The sequence below is a fragment of the Pithys albifrons genome, chromosome 3, assembly GCF_047495875.1.
Source record: "Pithys albifrons albifrons isolate INPA30051 chromosome 3, PitAlb_v1, whole genome shotgun sequence".
Lineage (NCBI taxonomy): Eukaryota > Metazoa > Chordata > Aves > Passeriformes > Thamnophilidae > Pithys > Pithys albifrons.
In genome coordinates, this window is record NC_092460.1 from 89,761,291 (window position 1) to 89,779,071 (window position 17,781).

Here is a 17,781-nt window from a genome sequence, read left to right on the forward strand (position 1 = left end):
AAGCACTTATTAAAATTTAAAACAATCACTTTGTCAAATTATTTAAATTATTTTCACTTCCAAATAGCAATGGCTCAGAAAGGTGATTTTTTTTCCCATAAAAATAGCACTTTTGAGGGTAAACAGGTATATATATAAATGTGATCTTATACAAATGGAGTTGTTATAATTTTGCTTGTCACAAACATCAGGAGAGAAATGCCTGACTGCATCTGTGCAAGCAATAGCCTCATGGCTTCCCATACTGTTGTTTATCACCTAAATTAAATTGAGAAAATTCAGTGACAAATCATCTTCTACTTGAAAACCTAATAAATAGGCTTTTTCTATGGACTTTCCGTAGTTTTCTTATAAAGTCTACTTCCTATAATAGATGAATGTGGTTACAGATGAGAGGGATTTCATCTTATTTTTTAATTCTAATTACAGTATCAGTTTAAAAACTTTACTATGTTTTTCTTTACTTTTCACCATCACAACCTTTCTCTAGAATAATGACTTAAGCAAGGCCCATCATTCCCTGAATATCTGCAGTGTAGCTATTCCTGAGTGTACTTTCAGTGTTCCCCAATCTACAAAACTACTATTTCTTGTGTAATTAAATAGTTGCTGTCTTAAATTAGTGAATTTTATCTTCTTGTTTTAAAATACTTAGAAATATGTCCTGAAACCTGAAATAATGTTGAGTAGGGAAATCACAGAACATTTTGGAAGTGTTAGTCTTTCATCGTTTCTATTAATATTTGAGGTGTATTGAAAAATGCACAATGACTGAATAAAAAGAGTAAAGATTATATTTTCTGGACATATATAAACTGTGATGCAACATTTTACATTAAAATCAGAGTTTAGGTCATCTAAACATCTGGTGTTTGGGCTGGGCTTGGTTGTCATCTTTGGCTCTCACTATAGTCAAAGGCAACTAAGAGCCTCACTGAGAATGTTTCTTAATCCTTATAAATGCTGAAAAGCAGTCTGAAATAGTTTAACAAGGTAAATTTTGTTATTAAAAATAATTGCAATCATAAATACATGGACTTAATTATTATTCTGTATTCTGATATTTCTTTTTGCCTTCCTTATGCTTCCTAAAGTCTAAAGGCAACATATTTCAGACTTTAACTGCACGGTTTAGAAATAAAATGCAACTGAGGTAAAGTCAGGTAGTGAATGTTTAGACTCAGTATCTTCTTTTGGGTTAAAATTAGAGAGAGCTGTTGACACATCAGCAGAATAGAGCTATTATCTTATAACTGTACAGTATATATTCACCCTCTGCATCCTTGTTCAGTCACTGCTTTTTCAAAATTTGACAGGACAGAGCCCTTATGACAGTTAAATCCTCTGGCATAAGGACTGGGAGGTTATGGAGCAGTTTTCTTGTGTCTTTTTTAAGATTGCCAGAGAGGTTACAAACACAACCCGTACAGACTTTTGTCTTCCCTTCATTTTTGGGTGCTCCATCTTGAAGTGGCAGGACACGATCTTCAGAGGAAGTGAGAAGTCACAGCAATGAACTTCCTCTGAGCAATGGGCTGAACTTGAGGAGGAATCTGCAGTTCCCTCAATATGTTGTCATGGCTCCAAGAGTTTGCCCAGATACTCTTGAGAGATCAGGCACAGAGAAGCCAAACCCCTGCAGATATCCCCAGCTCTGGATAGAAATGCAGGAGGCACAGCACGGGGTCAGACTGTTGTACCTGTTCCCCCTACAATGTAGAAACCCCTGAGGAGATGGTGTTGCCCTCTCTGAAATAAGGAACACCTGAGCTGTGTGCTAAGTGTCCAAACAGCATAGAATAAATGAGGATTTTGACAGAGGCTGCAGAACTCTCTGTTCAAAGAGGAGCACTTACCCTTTCTCTTCCCCACATGCTTCAACTTTTAAATATTATACAAAAGAGGTAAGAAAAGCTTTTCAAATAAACAACACAGAAAGAAAATTCCAAATCTGACATAGCAGGCTGGCCAGAACAGCCATATGCCAAGTGACTAATTCTATACTGAAATCCTGAGTGTATATAGATGTAAAATATATTAATCCCTTGATATTTTTCTTGTCTCCTATTAGGAGCAGAAAGACTTGTTTGATGAGACCTTTCAGATGTTTGAAATAAGCGCATTAACATAAAAGGTTGGATCTTTATATAACATTAAGTGTAGCCACAATGTCTTGTTATAGTAACAAAACCTGCAGCTTAGAATGAGAAGTGGAAAGTGTTACTATTCCATTTGAGCTCAGAATACATTTTAGTTGTTTTGCAGTTCCTGCAAACATAATGAGAAGCACGTGTCAGCTACATCATTTCTCCAAAAAGCAGAGATCCAGGCCCTGTGGAAATGAAGCCTTTCCTTGGAAGCCTCAAGTATTTCTCTTTCATAATGATTATGAGTAATTGATGTTAATCAGTAATTTCTTGGTGGTGACTATATTTATCTTCCATGCTTATTTTGGGTACTTTTTATCAAGAGAGTGTGAGCAACCAACATTCAGATTGAATCATCTATTAAAGTTTAAAATTTGACTGAGTTTCATTCGTTTCTGCAGAGTCCCAAAAGAATTTTAAAAAGCCTTGAAATTCAAAATGGTAAATGTTCATAGAGTTCTTATTTATATCACATTTGAGCTACATAAAACTTGTTTTGAAATTTCACATGAGTTTCTTGGTGTTTGAGTTGTGTCAGGAACGATTGAATATAATGATAAAATGGAGAATGCCCACTGCACTAAAGATGGGAGTGAGGCGGCATTGATAAAGTTAGGACCAAACTTCACTGGGTTTGCTCACATGGAAGAGGACCTCGTTTTTCAGGTGGTAAACCTTCCCCTTCTGTGGTTTTAATTCCCATTTGTATTATTGCATCTTCTGTTCCTTACTGGTATCTCAAATATCACATATCTTTATATCCACCTTCCAGACTTGGAGAAAATACTGTGGTCCTACATGCTGAAATCAAGCTGGAAGTGTAAACAAGTGAACCCTCAAATAGTGTGTAACCCCTTTTTCTTGGAATTTTCTTCAGGGTATTTTGTAGAGAGCTCTGATGGGAGGCTGTTGGTAGCAAGCAATTATGAACTTAGTAGTAGTTTGGGGGTAGAGAAAGGTTATTCATGTGTACAGAACAACTATTCGAGCATAAATAGTTTCTGGTTTTCTCATGGATTCTTATATTTAAAAGATTCCTGCCCTGAGCCAGAAAATCCACCTACTGCTAGAAGAATATGAAGGACATGCCTTTCCCTTTCACATTTTCAGCAAAATTTTCCTCTACGTTTTCTATCATGGGGCAGGATTATCCAGCACTTAACTTCATGAGATTTTCACAGATTGAAGGAAACCAATTTTCTTTGGAATTTTGGCTTGGGTTTTGTTTGTGTTTGTTCTGTTCTGTTTTATTTTTCTGGTAAAAAAGCCAGACTTCAAATAGTAAAGGAACATGAAAAAATGTAGCAGAGTTAGAAAGTTACACTCATGTTAATCAATTAAAGATGAGGGTGAAGAAAATGAAGGGGTAATTTAATAGGGTAAAATAAACACAACAGATATTTTAAGTTAAAGGAAAAGATGCAAGCAAATCCAGTAATAAGATACATACTTCCATATTCTCAGTGTAATTACATTTATGGGCGTATGGGGGAAAGGAAAGCAGAAAGTTGCCAGGCAACCATCCATTAGCAGCCAAATCTTCATCCAGCTTTCCAGCCTCCTAGATAAGTAAAATTTATTTTGGTTTATCCAGATGGTCTATCAATGTTGAGTGTATGGGGTCCCAGTTCACTGCATAACAAGAAAGCAAAGCTGATAAAAGCAAAATACAGTTAATAACAACTAAGATAGAAAGCAGCTGCAAGACTCAGCAAGTTAAGAATATTTATCTTACTATATTCCAGATCTGAGCTGAGATCACAGTATAACAAAGTGGTCTCAGTTCTTTCCAGGGCGCTGAGGTTAACACAGAACTGAAAAAAAGATGCCCTCATTTTGCTCACTACTCCATCGTTCTTTGCCTTTTAGTGTAGCAACATGATTAGTTACACTGAGGAGAACTACATTTTACTTAACCTTGCAACGTGAGATCTCTCCAGCAATATAATGAACTAGGAGTGCATAAACACTGTTGGCTATTCTATCACTGATGTGGGAAGGGCAGCCTTGAAAGGGAGTATATGTCTGTATGTCAGGAGCATCATCTCTCTCTGATTTTATCATCAAAATGAATACACTTTTTCTACAGTAGGCTCATATTTTCCCTTTCTTCTTTCACAAACTGACCATTTCTTCCCTTCAAACAGTTGCCTCTTTCCCTTCTACCCTCCCAAGAATGTTGGAGAAAACAGTATATTGGGCTCTAATAACAAATCCTGGGAGCAGGGTGCCCAGTGCTGACTCTCTGATGGGTCTCCAAATAAAAGTGTGGTAATGAGAACTATCTGGTGATGGATCTCACCAAGTCTCACAGCCTTTGACAGGCTGACATGCCTTCCATGCAGTCTGTCTGTGCAGCCCTCAGTGTCACAAGGCTTCACATTGTATGGGACCAGCCTTATCGCAATAGAGCCCTTAGCTCTGAGCTGAGCCAAGGAAGTAAGTGTAAAAACTCAAAAAAATTACAGATATAAAGAAGACAGCCTCCGGGACAAGGAGGTTTGTTTCTATGGAAACATTGTCAGGCATGGCATAGATCTGCAGTGAGAACATAAACATTAAGGAAAACTGTAAGTCCCAGGTACAGATCAGAGCAGTGTGGTGAGGGGACTTCAGTGAGGTACCACCCAAATGGGGCAACTGTATCTACATAGGAGGCTACGAAATAAAGGGATTGATATAGAGAAATATTTTCTTTCTTACAGAAGAGCTAGTTAGTATTGTAAACTTACGTGAACAGTATCTTTGGATCATGGAGAATGCCAAAATAAATATTTGAGAGCTGCTTATCTTTAATCCCATGCAAATAAATGAAAGGCAGATTTTCTTTCCTTTTCTCAGGATCTCAGGGAGCAAAGATTGTCTTTCCTACCATGAAATATTTTGGAACAAATCTTCAAAAATATAAGCAGTTATCAAGAAAATACATGCTTCCTTTGGCATATTGACTTGCATTCTGCTTCTTGACCTTGGGACTGGTTCTAGATGGTTTCTTCTAAATATTTTAAAGGTTGAATTATGACTTCTGTGATTTTCCTGGTGCTGGAGTAATTTCATTTCTTATTTCAGAAGAACTGCATAATCACATTTTTTGGCAGGTTCCCATAGAATTTGCAGATTTGACTTGCTGCCCCACAGGGCCATGGGCCTTTTTAGAGCTGGCTCACCTTACATTTTTAAATTGGATTTAACCTGGTTCTCCTTACTTATGACCAAGGAAGGAAAGAAAGGTTTTCTAAAGAAATATCACAGAGGAATAGTGTGGCCATCAGGACCAGGGCAGTGATTGCCCCACTTACTCAGCACTGGTGAGGCTGCACCTCAAATTCTGTGTTCAGTTTGAGGCCACTCACTACCAGAAAGACACTGAGCTTGTCCAGAGAAGGACAATGGATCTGGTGAAGGGTCTGGAGCAGCTGAGGGAGCTGGGGCTGTTTAGCCTGGAGAAGAGGAGGCTCAGGGTAGGACTTACTGTTCTCTACAACCACATGAAAGGAAGTTGTAGCCAGGTGCATGTCGGTGTCTTCTCTCAGGTACCAAGTGACAGGGTCAAAGGAAATGGCCTCAAGTTGCACCAGGGGTGGTTTAGATTGGATATTAGGAAAAATTTCTTCACTGAAAGGATGGTCAGTCTTTGGAATATGTTGCTCAAGGAAGTAGTTGCTGGAGGTGTTTGGTGTTGGTGTTTGCTGAAGACCTGCAGGCAAGTGGGGCAGTGGGTTCTGTTGCCTGGGGATGGTGCAGCCTGAGCTCAACCCGACTGCTGTGGAGACACTTTGAGTCCCAGTTTAGCCTGAGCAGGCCAGCTGCTTTACACCAGAGCTGGACAAGTTAAACAGTGTGGAGAACAGGTGACTCAGAGCCTCAGTTCAATTTCAACACAGAATTGGCATGAAATATTAATACAGACAGAAAATCAGAGAAGAAATGGTGGCATGTGTAGCACTATGCCTGTGACATACACATTCTTTATAGTCTTATATTTATGCTTTGAATGGTTATGTAAATAAGCATGTCTTTCATCTGTGTATTTTGATTTGGCTGTGTATTTAATTTGTTATGTTACCAAAGACTGTATAAACTGAAAGGCTGCCAATTACAGTTATAAAAAGTTGCAGCAGAATGAAAATATTAGTGCTTAGGAGATTTCCTAACTGTCTGTTTCCCTTCCATAGCTATTTTCTGCTGGAAAAATCACAGACACCCAAGCAGCTGAGCTGAAAGAACAGTATACCCTGCTGCATAAGACTGTGATAAGGTATAATATTTTTTTTCAGCCTTTTAGTAGTCAAAGCATTACATATTTAAAGTAATTTTCTGCTCATACTGAAACCTAATATCATTTAAGACTTTCTTATAATCTTAAATGTCTTATTATATAGTTGTAAATGTTTTATACAGTCTTGTTACTTCATAAAGAGGAAGCAAGAACACAAGTATGAAAACCAGTTCCTATTAAATAATAATGTTAGGAATACCTAAATACTTATTTGAACAACACTTTGTTTCTAATATAAACCTAATAATAGTGGAAATGGACAGATGCACGGACTTAAACAGACAATACACAAGTTTAAAATAAATATATATTTGAAGATCATATTGTCAGAATTGTAACACAGGAAAAGACTGACCTGCTGACCTGACATCATAGAGGGCAACTGAAGAAGGCAAAGGAGGAAAGTGAGACTCTGTCACTTCTAAATAGCTGTGAATTTTATTCTCTGAGAATATTGACAGTCCCATTAGACAGGGCTCGTAATTTAGATTAGAACCTCAAGCCTCACAGTGTGAGTGGAGTTTGGCAGTGAGGTTGTAGTAGTTGTGAGCCTGCCCTGCACCGGGGCTTGCTGGAGGAGAGGAGGTCGTGGAGAGCCCGATGCCAGGCCTGAGCAGGGCAGGTGTGAGTGGGAGGAGAGAGGGAGGGGCAAAGTGGAACACAATACCAGAGTTGTACCAGGTGAGCAGTCTGTCCCAGAACAGAGCAGTCCTATGGCAACTCTTGCAATACTTCAGTAATATTTATGAATTATAATTATGGTAGTACTTACAGCATGTTGGTCATTATCAGTTAAATCCATGTCATGATACTTCTGTCACATCTCTGTACTGCACACCATAATATCCACCATATTAATAATATTTTATCTCAGTTTCGCGGTAGTCCACATCAAAACCTTTACAGCAATTCTGTCATTGAAGCTAATGCCTAGTTTAAGGAATCTAATACTAATTCAAGTCATATCTACGTATTTGGGTTCAGCTGAGATTTGCTGTGCCTCTTGGCAATCTGAATAGTGACAAATGCCAAGTAATGTAAAGTAATTTTAAAAGGACTTCCCTGAAAAAAAAGTCTTGAAATAATAATTTTTCTTCAGGTTAGCTGAGTCTTCTGGTTTCATCTTAACAAAATGGGGAGTTAGAATATGGTTCTGACTGTGAAAAGTCATCTGACTTTATTTCAGATTACTGCATAGCAAACCTTCTGGGAAGCAAAATTCAAAACAACACTCCTGAAACAGTTTGACTTCTTAGCAAATGTAAGAAAATTTTCTTAATTCTCAGAACTAAATATGTTATGTGAGTTTTGGATTAGTTGGTTGGAATGTTTCTACCACAGTGGTATTCACTGAGCTGAAGCAGAAATCTAGTGCTGCTAAACTTGATTGAACTTGATTGATTTTTAGACAGTGTTAGTTTGAAAACAGTCTTTGATTAGAAAAATATGAGCATATTACTACATGTTTCATTTATTTATATAGTATTCTTTTACACAGAATACTCATTTATGTAAAGACAACCCCTTTGTGTGTAGCAAGTGGAACATGGCCTGGGGGTAAACAGGACTCAGCTGTCTTTTCTGTCACACTTAAAAGCAGAGTGTACCAAAAGCATGAAAATGTTAGATGGGAGATTACATCTCTCATTCTTTCCATCGTGCTCACAGGGGTACGAAATTGCCACACTTCTCTAAGTAGGTTAGAGAGAATCAAGTCACATTGTTTACTTAGATATAGCTGTCAGAGCACAACACCAATGCATGAACAAGCACTGGTTTCCACAGATTAATTTCTCCTACTGCTATAAGAAAAGAAGGGAAATGAATTAGCAAAAATGATCTCCAGAATATTTTAAGGACTTTTCAGACATCTACTACAATTCACTTGCCCAATATGTCAACATCAGCAGACATGCACATCTGAACAAGGTGTCTGGAGTACCTTAGTCCATGAAGAAAACAGGGAGCACACACCTCCTGCTTATACAGACACTGTAAGTGCCTGATTTTCTCCCTCATGTATAAAGAGTCCTGATGGTTGGTGCAGTTTGTTTGTACTCTTTTCCTCAATGACCCATTCAGCAAATCAGTTCCACGTGTGATTTTTTAGTTCTTCACACTTACACGTGCAGTGCAGTTCTGTGGATCAGGAACTTATTTTTTCACCTAATAGAGTTGAATCCAATTTCTTTCCTAATTAATGCCCATCTATGCTCATGCTGTTGCAATGTCATTTTAAAACCCATGACGGGGGATGAGATCTTCAAGCTGTGTGTGTTCTTCTTTTCTTTAGTAGCATACAAACCTCTCAAGGAGAAGGCCTCATGCATCTCAAGCAGCATGGCTCCCTGTGCCAGCTGTGCCAAACTGGTGCAGCTGATTCTCTGATATACAATACAAATTTGTCTAACATGAGGAATACAACTCATAGTTTGCAAGGCTGTTGCTGGAGTACACAGAGCTGTAAGTGTACAGTGCAGTGCTTTGTTTAGTCATAAAATACTCCTTTTTACTTGCTTTCAGTTTTGCACTCTTTGGCAATCTGGAAAGCTGAGAGATGTTACCTGGCAGATACTGTCTTTGATACATTTCTTCAGAGTGTTAAGTGCTTTTGAATCTGGCTGGGAACAGACTGTCTGTCCATTGTGTCCTGTCTCACCTACCCACTTTGCAGTAAGGCTGCACCTAAAGCTGAAGTACCTGAGCTCATATCTGGCCCCTGAAAACCCATTCAGTCACTCAGTTACGTGGCCCAGTTGTAGATCTTTTTTGTTATCTCAGTTTAGGAAACTAATATGAATATTCTGATAACCCAAGATGCTTGGGTAATAATGAAAATTCATTGACAGACTGGGCATCTAATATTGTTAAGGCTCTACTAAATTACTGATCACAAATTCACAGTCTGCACAAACCTACTTTTGCACTCATGTGATGCTGTTGGCATCTGTGGGGAGTAAGATCAAGACTCAAAACTCAATTCTGGTTTCTGTTTTTCTTTTTTGATTATCTTGAAAAAATCAATACTAAGAATTTTGTTTTTATGGAAGCACTTATGTGTTTGTGTAGCTGTATGTAAAATGTGTGAATTGTTTAAGAATTGTGTTTGAAATGAATGTGTATTACTATAACCAGTTGTGTTTTCTCCTACAACTGCATACATTCTGTTGGACTTAAAGAAGATGTAAATATTATGTAGAATCTGGTGACAGTAAGTCAATTTGTTTTTCCCTTAATAGGTGTGTGAAAATATATCACACGTGAAGTTATTTGTTCGTGATAAAGGCACACTGTTTTCTGTTGAAGTCTGTGGTTTTCTTATTTTCTAGTTTAGAAAAAGGAAGTGGTTATCTAAGGAGAAATGTTACACAAACCAAAACATTTTCTGCTATAATATTTCAGCTATATTTGTGCAGAATAGACAATTGTGTATTTTGTATTTTTATAGTTACCATCTGAACTCTATTCTTTAGTGTGATACGTGACTTTGTTTTTGTGTCTAAGACATGTGTCAAATTTGAGCCAAAATTTATGTATAGAGTTTCTAATATGGGAAATTCTAAATTCCTTTGTTTTTAAAAAATATTGTTGTGCTATAATTTTAATTAGTAAAAGTTAAGTGATAGAGTTCTTTATTCTTCTACATAATTTGTGACTAATTTTAGCATTATACAAAAAGTCACAATGCAGTAACATTGAGAAGGCATATACAATGATTTCTTACAGCATAAAGCATAGGTTTATGTGTGATGCACCGTACATGAATTTTCATATAGTTAGTTCCTTCTAATTTAGCTGTTCCCTCTAAGCCTTTTCCCTAATAACCAATGTATTTTGCTAAGGGCCCTTGAGGTGTTCCTCAGCTATCACCACACACGTTCCTAAGTGTGTTATGAATACCAGTCTCCTGACATTGACAGAATATTGCAGTTTATTGTTTCTTGGAAGCTTGTCAGATCAGAGAATTGTTCATGCCTACAGGCCTTGTCCACAAATGTATTTGCATGCTGTATATCATTAAATGGGTCACTGCAGATCCTGGTGGCACTGCAGCAGTAGCAAGATGTGGTTCATCACTGGGTGGGTGTCCTGCTGTTTATTAGGGACATAAAGTTGTGGTATAGCCCAGACTGGGCCTTGTCCTGTGAATCCTTCCCTGTTATAGGTGCCCACACTGAATTAGATGTAGCCTTTGGCACTTGTTAGGATAAAATGTATTCCCTGTCTCTTCATTTGTGTCTAGAAAGTGCTAGACAAATAAACTGGACTAACTAATGGTCTTTTATCGGGTTAAAATTAAATGAGGTGAATCTCACTCCAACTCCAGGTATGCAGAAAAAACCTTGAGACCAGATTCCACTGCTCTCATGGCTTCATGGGGAGATGGAGGTCCATCCTCCTGTCCAAGGCGGGCTGACCTGGGAGGTCAGACCAGATTATTCCACAGTTAACTCCATTTCATCTTGAAAACCTTGAATTGAATATTATAGGTTGGTAAAGAAGTATAAATACAAAGTTTTCCTTCTTGTTGCCTAGTTCAGAGTGTGTCTCTTCAATGCAGTTTACAGGAATCTGAGTCCCAGCTGTTGCAGGAAGCCAAACGTCTCAGTGCAGAGCTGGAACAACAACGTGAACTGGAAAAAGCAGAACAAGTCCCCGAAGAATCTTCCAGTGAAGCTTCCCAAATAAGGCAACAACTTCTTAGTTGCCAAAGTGAATACAATGATATTAAAGGAAGAGAGTATGAAAATCAGTTGAAGATAGAATGGTAGGTGATGGTGGCCAAATGCTGCTAATTTTATCATAGCTGATCTAGGATCTAGAAAGACAATAACAGAGATTACAATTCAATCTCATTTCCATCCTACCTGGGCACATTTCTTGATGTCTGTTAAACCAATTGCAACAAACTTTTCCTGGTAACAGCAATATTTCAGTGACAAACTTACCCTGGTACGAGACCTGTAAATAGTTTTAAACTTAGAACATGGCATGGTGTCCTTTGAAATGCTGTTTAAAATTTACTACATTTCATGATTAATATTTGGATAGGATATTTAACAAGAACAATTCTAGTCTAGGACAGCTTTAATACAAACCTTTCAAGTGTCTCAGACAGCTGTTGGCTGGGATTTTATGGAAACAATGTAATAATTAGACCCAATGCTATTTTTAACATGGGCGGCACAGCGTAGTCAAGATTTTCTATTCAGGTACTTAAAGGAGAAGTTTTTGTATATGCTCATATCAGAATAATAAATTTGTTCTCAAAGTAGTGAAATCTTGACACTTCTATATAGGGAGAAAAGTCCAGATTAAGCATCATATTGTAGATAAAATTACAAACAGTATATTGCATTTGTGAAATGGCAGGTGAATTCAGATGTTTATTTTGTGGGGTGCTTGCCATTTTTACCCATCTTCAATCCAGCTACAGTGTGGTTGGTGTATATATAAATACAAATAAGTAATATCAGCATCTTAGCAGTTAAAGCTATTTTTCTATGAGGAGAGCAAGAACACTGTGCACTCTGCATGGAGCAGATTTTTCTGGCAGTTATTTCTTGATTTGGGGGTTTTTTAGAGCCAAGTGTTTTCTCTAAGAGGGAAGGAAATGAGAAAGAAGTAAAATTGGGAGTGGGAGAAATAAAGAAACATGGAAAGCATCTGGAAAAAATTATTTGCTATGAGATAACTAAGAAACATGAAGTTTCCTGAAATAATTATCAAATACAGAATTTGTTGAAATTTCCAAGCAGTCCAGAAATGAGCTCTTCAAAAATACCATACTTTTTGCTCATTTGTCCTCAAATCTTACGAACATTTTTCACTGATTTTGCATCACTTTTCCGAAAAATTACAGGGATTTGTATGTTTAGGACATATTTCTCCATTCTCTGTTTTTGCCTCTAGTCAAAAGGAGAATTCTGCACTGTACAAAATGCAGTTTAGGTGTTATTTCAATTACCCTTGCACATTTAGTACATTAATCTTTATAGATGAACTGAATATGCTATCCTGCAGATTAAAAATACACTTTTTGGGTCAGTCATACTGTGAAAAATGCCCTTTCACTGCAATAAGAAGCTTCTGTCTTGCCCTGAGTCAAGCCCAGCTGTACAGTCTGACCAGAGCTCCATGAGGAGCATTATCTAACAGGGACCAAAAGTGCAGCCCCAGCCATTTGTGATGTAAGGATTTCATGAGCCAAATACAGTGTCCTGTATTTGGGAATCCTCAGCTGACCCCTCTTCCTTTGAGCTTCTCCTGTGTCCTCCCCAGCAAACTTCTGACATTGCAACGCCCTGGGCAATGAATTCCCCAGATTAACTGCGCAAGCACTGCCACCTCCTTGCCTTTTTTTAACCTGACTCCTGCAGCTTCATTTAGTGCCTTGTAGTCCTTGTACTGGATCAGTATGAACACCCGATCCTCTCCTCATTTCCACTGTTGCAGGATGGTTTGAGAGATCTCCTTTGTACAATCCCCTTCCCCATTTAATTTGTCAGCTTTCCAAACTGAAGAGTACAGATTATTTAATTGTTCCCTATTTGGAATCTGTTTCATGACTGATGGTAGCATAGGGGTATTGTGGATGTGGAGTGAGAAGGATGTGCCTTGGTTGTGTGGATTTGTTTATTGAGAGAAAAATTACAGAAATATTACAGAAATTACAGGGACTTTGATGCTGGACTAGTGTAGAATGAATGGGACTAGCAGAATATATGTGGGGACTGGGAGAGTGAAAGTAGTGAGGAAATGAGAAATGGATTATGAAGAAAAACAGATACTGGGTGCAAATACATGTTTGTAAAGAAGGGATGGGTTTGGTGTTGTGAAAGACAGTGAAAATTAATGTCCAGAACAGAGCTCTGAGCAGCAGGGGTTCTAATGGTAGCACTGATGTAAAATGAAGATCTATATGCCTGATATTTTTAACAGAGAATTAAACAATATTTTCTGAAATATGTGCATGTATTGGCAGTGTCAGAGAGGGGAAGCTGCATCAAAGGTGCTAGAACTTTGTTGTTAGGTGGCTCCTTGATTTCCTTCATTTCTCAGGATAAAAACTCACAGTCCAGCCTGTCTTGGCCACTGATCTCTCTGGAACACAGTTTCCCTCGTTGTCCAACTGTGTTAATATGATCCCAGCTGTGCTTGGCACTTACAAGTAAGATTCTCTTTGGGAATTATGACTAATGGCTGTTTAGTCTAAAAACAAACATGTTTATTTACCTTCTTACGTATAGCAGGCAGGGAACATGAAAGGGATAAGTCTTTGAAGGGAATATTCTGTCTCTTATTTACTGCTTTATCCTTTTTTTTTATCTATTTACTCAGTAGTGTTGCTGAGCTGGAAGTGTGAGAGAGAAACTGCAGATCCGCTTCCTGTTTCTGTAAGCCTTTCTCTGAGGCATCCCTCTTGTCTCTGATGCCTTTCTTTCCTGCCTCAAGTCACTTTCTCTGACAGCTAAGGGTACTTAGCACCTCTTTTTTGCATTCAGATTCAAATCTGACAACAGGAATTTTTCTCCCTGGAGGAGTCATATGGATATGCCATAACATTAACAAAGCTACTTTTTGTCTCAAACTCCCTTAGGTCTGTATTCCCTTATCCGTGTTTTGTATCCCATTTACTTGCCTCCATAAACAATTCTTTTTTCCAGATCAGATGCCCGTTTCAAGAGCTAAGGGTGATATTTCATCTTCTGTTATAATTCCCTATTTTTCCAATGAGTAGTCAACATTCCCAGAGTAAATTTAATTTGCATTCAGCATTGTAGTATCGGCAGTTTTTTGGGAACTTTGTGACTTTTTTCATGGCTTGAATAGGTACCTGAGGAATTCAGAAGCATCTCTGACACTCTTCAGCTGTCAGGGACGTCACCCCAGGGGGACTGCAGGGCCGGGCTGTGCTCCCACTGTACCTGTGTGCACCCTCTCCCAGTCTGGGGCCTGCTGGGCCATGTGGTTGTACTGGGCTCATCACTGTTGTGTCTGCCCAAGTGCACAGCTCAGGAGGGCAAGGGTTGGAACGATTTTACTGAGCTTATAAAGCTTGGGCCAATATCCCCAAAGTGAAGCCAAATCCATGAGTATTCTTTCTCTCAGTGACTACCAGACAAGGGTAATAAAGCAAAAGGAAAAGTAGTGATCACCTCTCACTTTGATAAAATTGCATTCAGAGCCATGACATTTCTTCATATAACTGATACAAAGCCTCAGTAAGTAAGAATATAGACTAAAAAATCAAATCAGCAGAAGAACAAGGAAAGGATCGGTGTGATCAGCAAGCATTTGTTCTTTCTTGAGGAGGCATTTCACTTAATGTTCATGTGAGGCTTGGAGTCCTGGTTTGTGAAACAAAATAAAGGAAAGCTGCTTTTCTTAGTTACAGGATGGTATCAACAATAGTTTATTATTGAGAAATAATAAATACTTAAAGCAAGCTATCATCCAAACAATACACTTAAAAGTAAGCAATTGATTTGTACCAAAACTATCTGTAACAAGTTTGTGAGGTCAGAGGTGACTGATTCTTGAGAACAATTGTATTTTAAAGCCTAGGTCCAATCTAAGCTCTCACAGTCATTTGTGCAGGTAGCAAAACATCTCTTCACTCAAATGCTCTGTACGATTGCATGCAAGTCAGGATTGCAAAACTGAGTTTGTCCTTGTAGGAGCATTGCAAATATGGAAAAGTATTTCAATGCTTGTAATTATTTCAGTATTAGTCACTCAATAATTAAAAAGGGAAAAGTTAAAGTTTTGTCCATAGTTCTTCTAGTAAAGAATTACAAACCGTAAGTAAAATAAACGGGGTCACAGCTGAACTTGTTATCAGCTGGTCTTGTGACTGCATTTTCCAGTACCTGCAAACTAAAATTACAGCTAAGGGCACTACAGGGATCTCATGCTGGCAGCTTTGTCAGCTGTGATGTCTTCTACTTGCAGCCGCTAAATTTTAGTTGTGAGATGCTGAGCACCCTCCATGGATTTCTCAGCAATCCCTGCGATGAGACAGAGTAGCAGAGGGAGTTCACTTTCTTGCATATCATAGCAGACTAATAATGATAGCAACATTATAGCTATTTTGTGAGATGAGAAACTGAAATGAACTATGTTGACATTTCTTAATCTCTTCATTTTAATTTTTTATTTCTGTGTCAGTTTGCAGCTGTAAACATCTCTCAGGGAAAAGTCCGGAAAGTGTTTTTATTAATGACCCAATTTTCCAAGTGCTTTCTTTTAACTCATTACATCTGCATCTATGATGGCTTTTCATGTATAGTATTGTCAGTCAGCGTGTGAAAATAAGAAAAGCAATGTTAGAAACACACACATTAATGCTTAAGCTTAAGAGTTTTGTGTTCATTATCTCTATTGTTTATAATAATGACAATAATAAAAACCACATGATTTTGAAAAATACACTCATCAAAGAAGGGATATAAAGCAGTGGTTATAAATGCCTAATGCCAGTTGCAGCTGTTTTGTTTGTTGTTGTGACTGATGTCTAAGTGAGACGGTCATGAGGTTGACACCCACATATCACAGATTACAAGATTCAGGTGCTAAATGGAAAGACCAGAATTTCTCTGCTTACCTTACATTAAGCTTTTGTGTCCCCCTATAAATCAGAGACTGAACTTAAAATCTTTGAAGTGTCCTGTTTGATTTCTTAATCTGAGTTAATCATCCTGATTTCCCTTTAGGGTCCAAAGACAGAAAAACATTACCCTCACCTGGTAATTCATCTCATCCTAAAATAGGCACCTGGGATGTCAGATGCACCTGCCCTTTGGAGGTTCCTGGTTTTATCCCTGACAGTAAGGAAGCCTGGGGGTGTTAGCATGGGGCTGCCAGTCTGACTTCTGGGTATGGACAACTGGACCAAACTCATTGCTCAAAAGCAAGAGATTTAACTCCTTTCTTTTTAACCACCTTCACTGTAGGAGTAGTTGGTCTGCCAGCTCTTTAGGTAACTTGAGGCTTCCAGTTCACTGTTGCCTTTGTTTGTGTCACAGAAAATGAGGTGTTCAAATCATTTTACTTTTGCTGGATGGAAAAGTCTTTGTTGTGAAACTGGAGTGGTTCCACAGGAATTTGTCCTCATGAGTGAGGAATGTGACAAAATGAACAGTGTCAGTTTTGCTCTCCCTCCTGATTTTTGCTATTGCTCTTTTGATCGTCTACTGTGATATTAAAGAGGTCACAGCATGGCCTGATGACAAGCAATGCAGTAGCTCTTTAATCATTTGGCACAGGACTTATTCAATAATATTTTGTGGCAGTCAAACAGTTACAGGTATTTGTGCAAAGTGGACATTCATTATCCTTAGTGTGACTATGCCAGTCCAAGGAGTTCAACAAGGAGTGGTGCCAAAATGTGTTTGGAACAGGAATTTGGAATAAAACTTTTTTTAATTATCAGTTTTGGGGGAAGATTGATTTAAATTCATCTTTTATCTTTAAAAGATATTGTTTTGCAAATTTATTCACTCTGTGGTTGTTCAAACATTGGCATTCAAATTAGTTTTCAGACTTACCAGTCCCTGTAGAGGCACCTTGTACTCTGCCTGTACAAACATGCATGCATTCTGTAAGTCAACAGCTTCTACTTTGTGTCTTTATTTTCTCTTTGCTCTCCATCTGAGCCAGAGCTTCTTATTTGTGTTGTTTTGTTTTGCTTTTTGGATTGCAACACCACCAACCCAGTTCTCTTTTTTTTCACTGTTTTCTTACTGTAACTGGAAATGTGTTGCCGATACTTTCAGGTATAAGCTTCACTCCTTTTGTTGGAGGACTAAAATGTAAGAAACCGTTTATTGAGAGGGTGGGGGTGCTGGAATGGAGGAGGGAACCTTAAGTCAGCACTGATAAAGAGTTGAGCATAAGATCCTGGGGGTGGTCCTTCACCAGGCTGGCTGCTTGCAGACTGATCTCACTTCCCATGACCACACACCTTCTGAAAGCTGAACCACCACCACTGTGCAAAGTCTTGCTCTGCCACTGACAGGTTTCAGAACAAAAAAGAAACAGCAATCAGCTCCCTCTCTTCTGCATCAGCCACATTCAGAGGCAACTGCAAAAGCTGTCTTGGGTACATGGAGCTGCCCCAGGATTTCCTTGCTATAATGTACAGTTTATAACTCCAAGGGACACAACCATTCCATGGAAGCTTGTCCTCTTCTCTTAATGCTCCCCTAATTTAAAGAGTTATTTATTCTGAGTGCCCTGAGTCTCAATGAAACCTGACTAGCACATCCTCCCACTGGAGCTACAAACAAATTTTAGCACTGAGGTTGACTCTTTGCTATACCTGGGACAGAGGATTTGGTTGTCCCACCCATT

General features: G+C 38.4%; 1 protein-coding gene across 1 annotated transcript in view; it reads left to right on the forward strand.

The window, feature by feature from the left end:
• CCDC146 (coiled-coil domain containing 146) overlaps positions 1-17,781 on the forward strand; it is a 70,230-nt gene that overhangs the window by 26,112 nt on the left and 26,337 nt on the right. The window contains exons 4-5 of the mRNA XM_071550079.1: positions 6,323-6,405; positions 10,988-11,194. Of these exons, the coding sequence (XP_071406180.1) occupies positions 6,323-6,405; positions 10,988-11,194 (290 nt within the window). The remainder of the gene's footprint in view (positions 1-6,322; positions 6,406-10,987; positions 11,195-17,781) is intronic.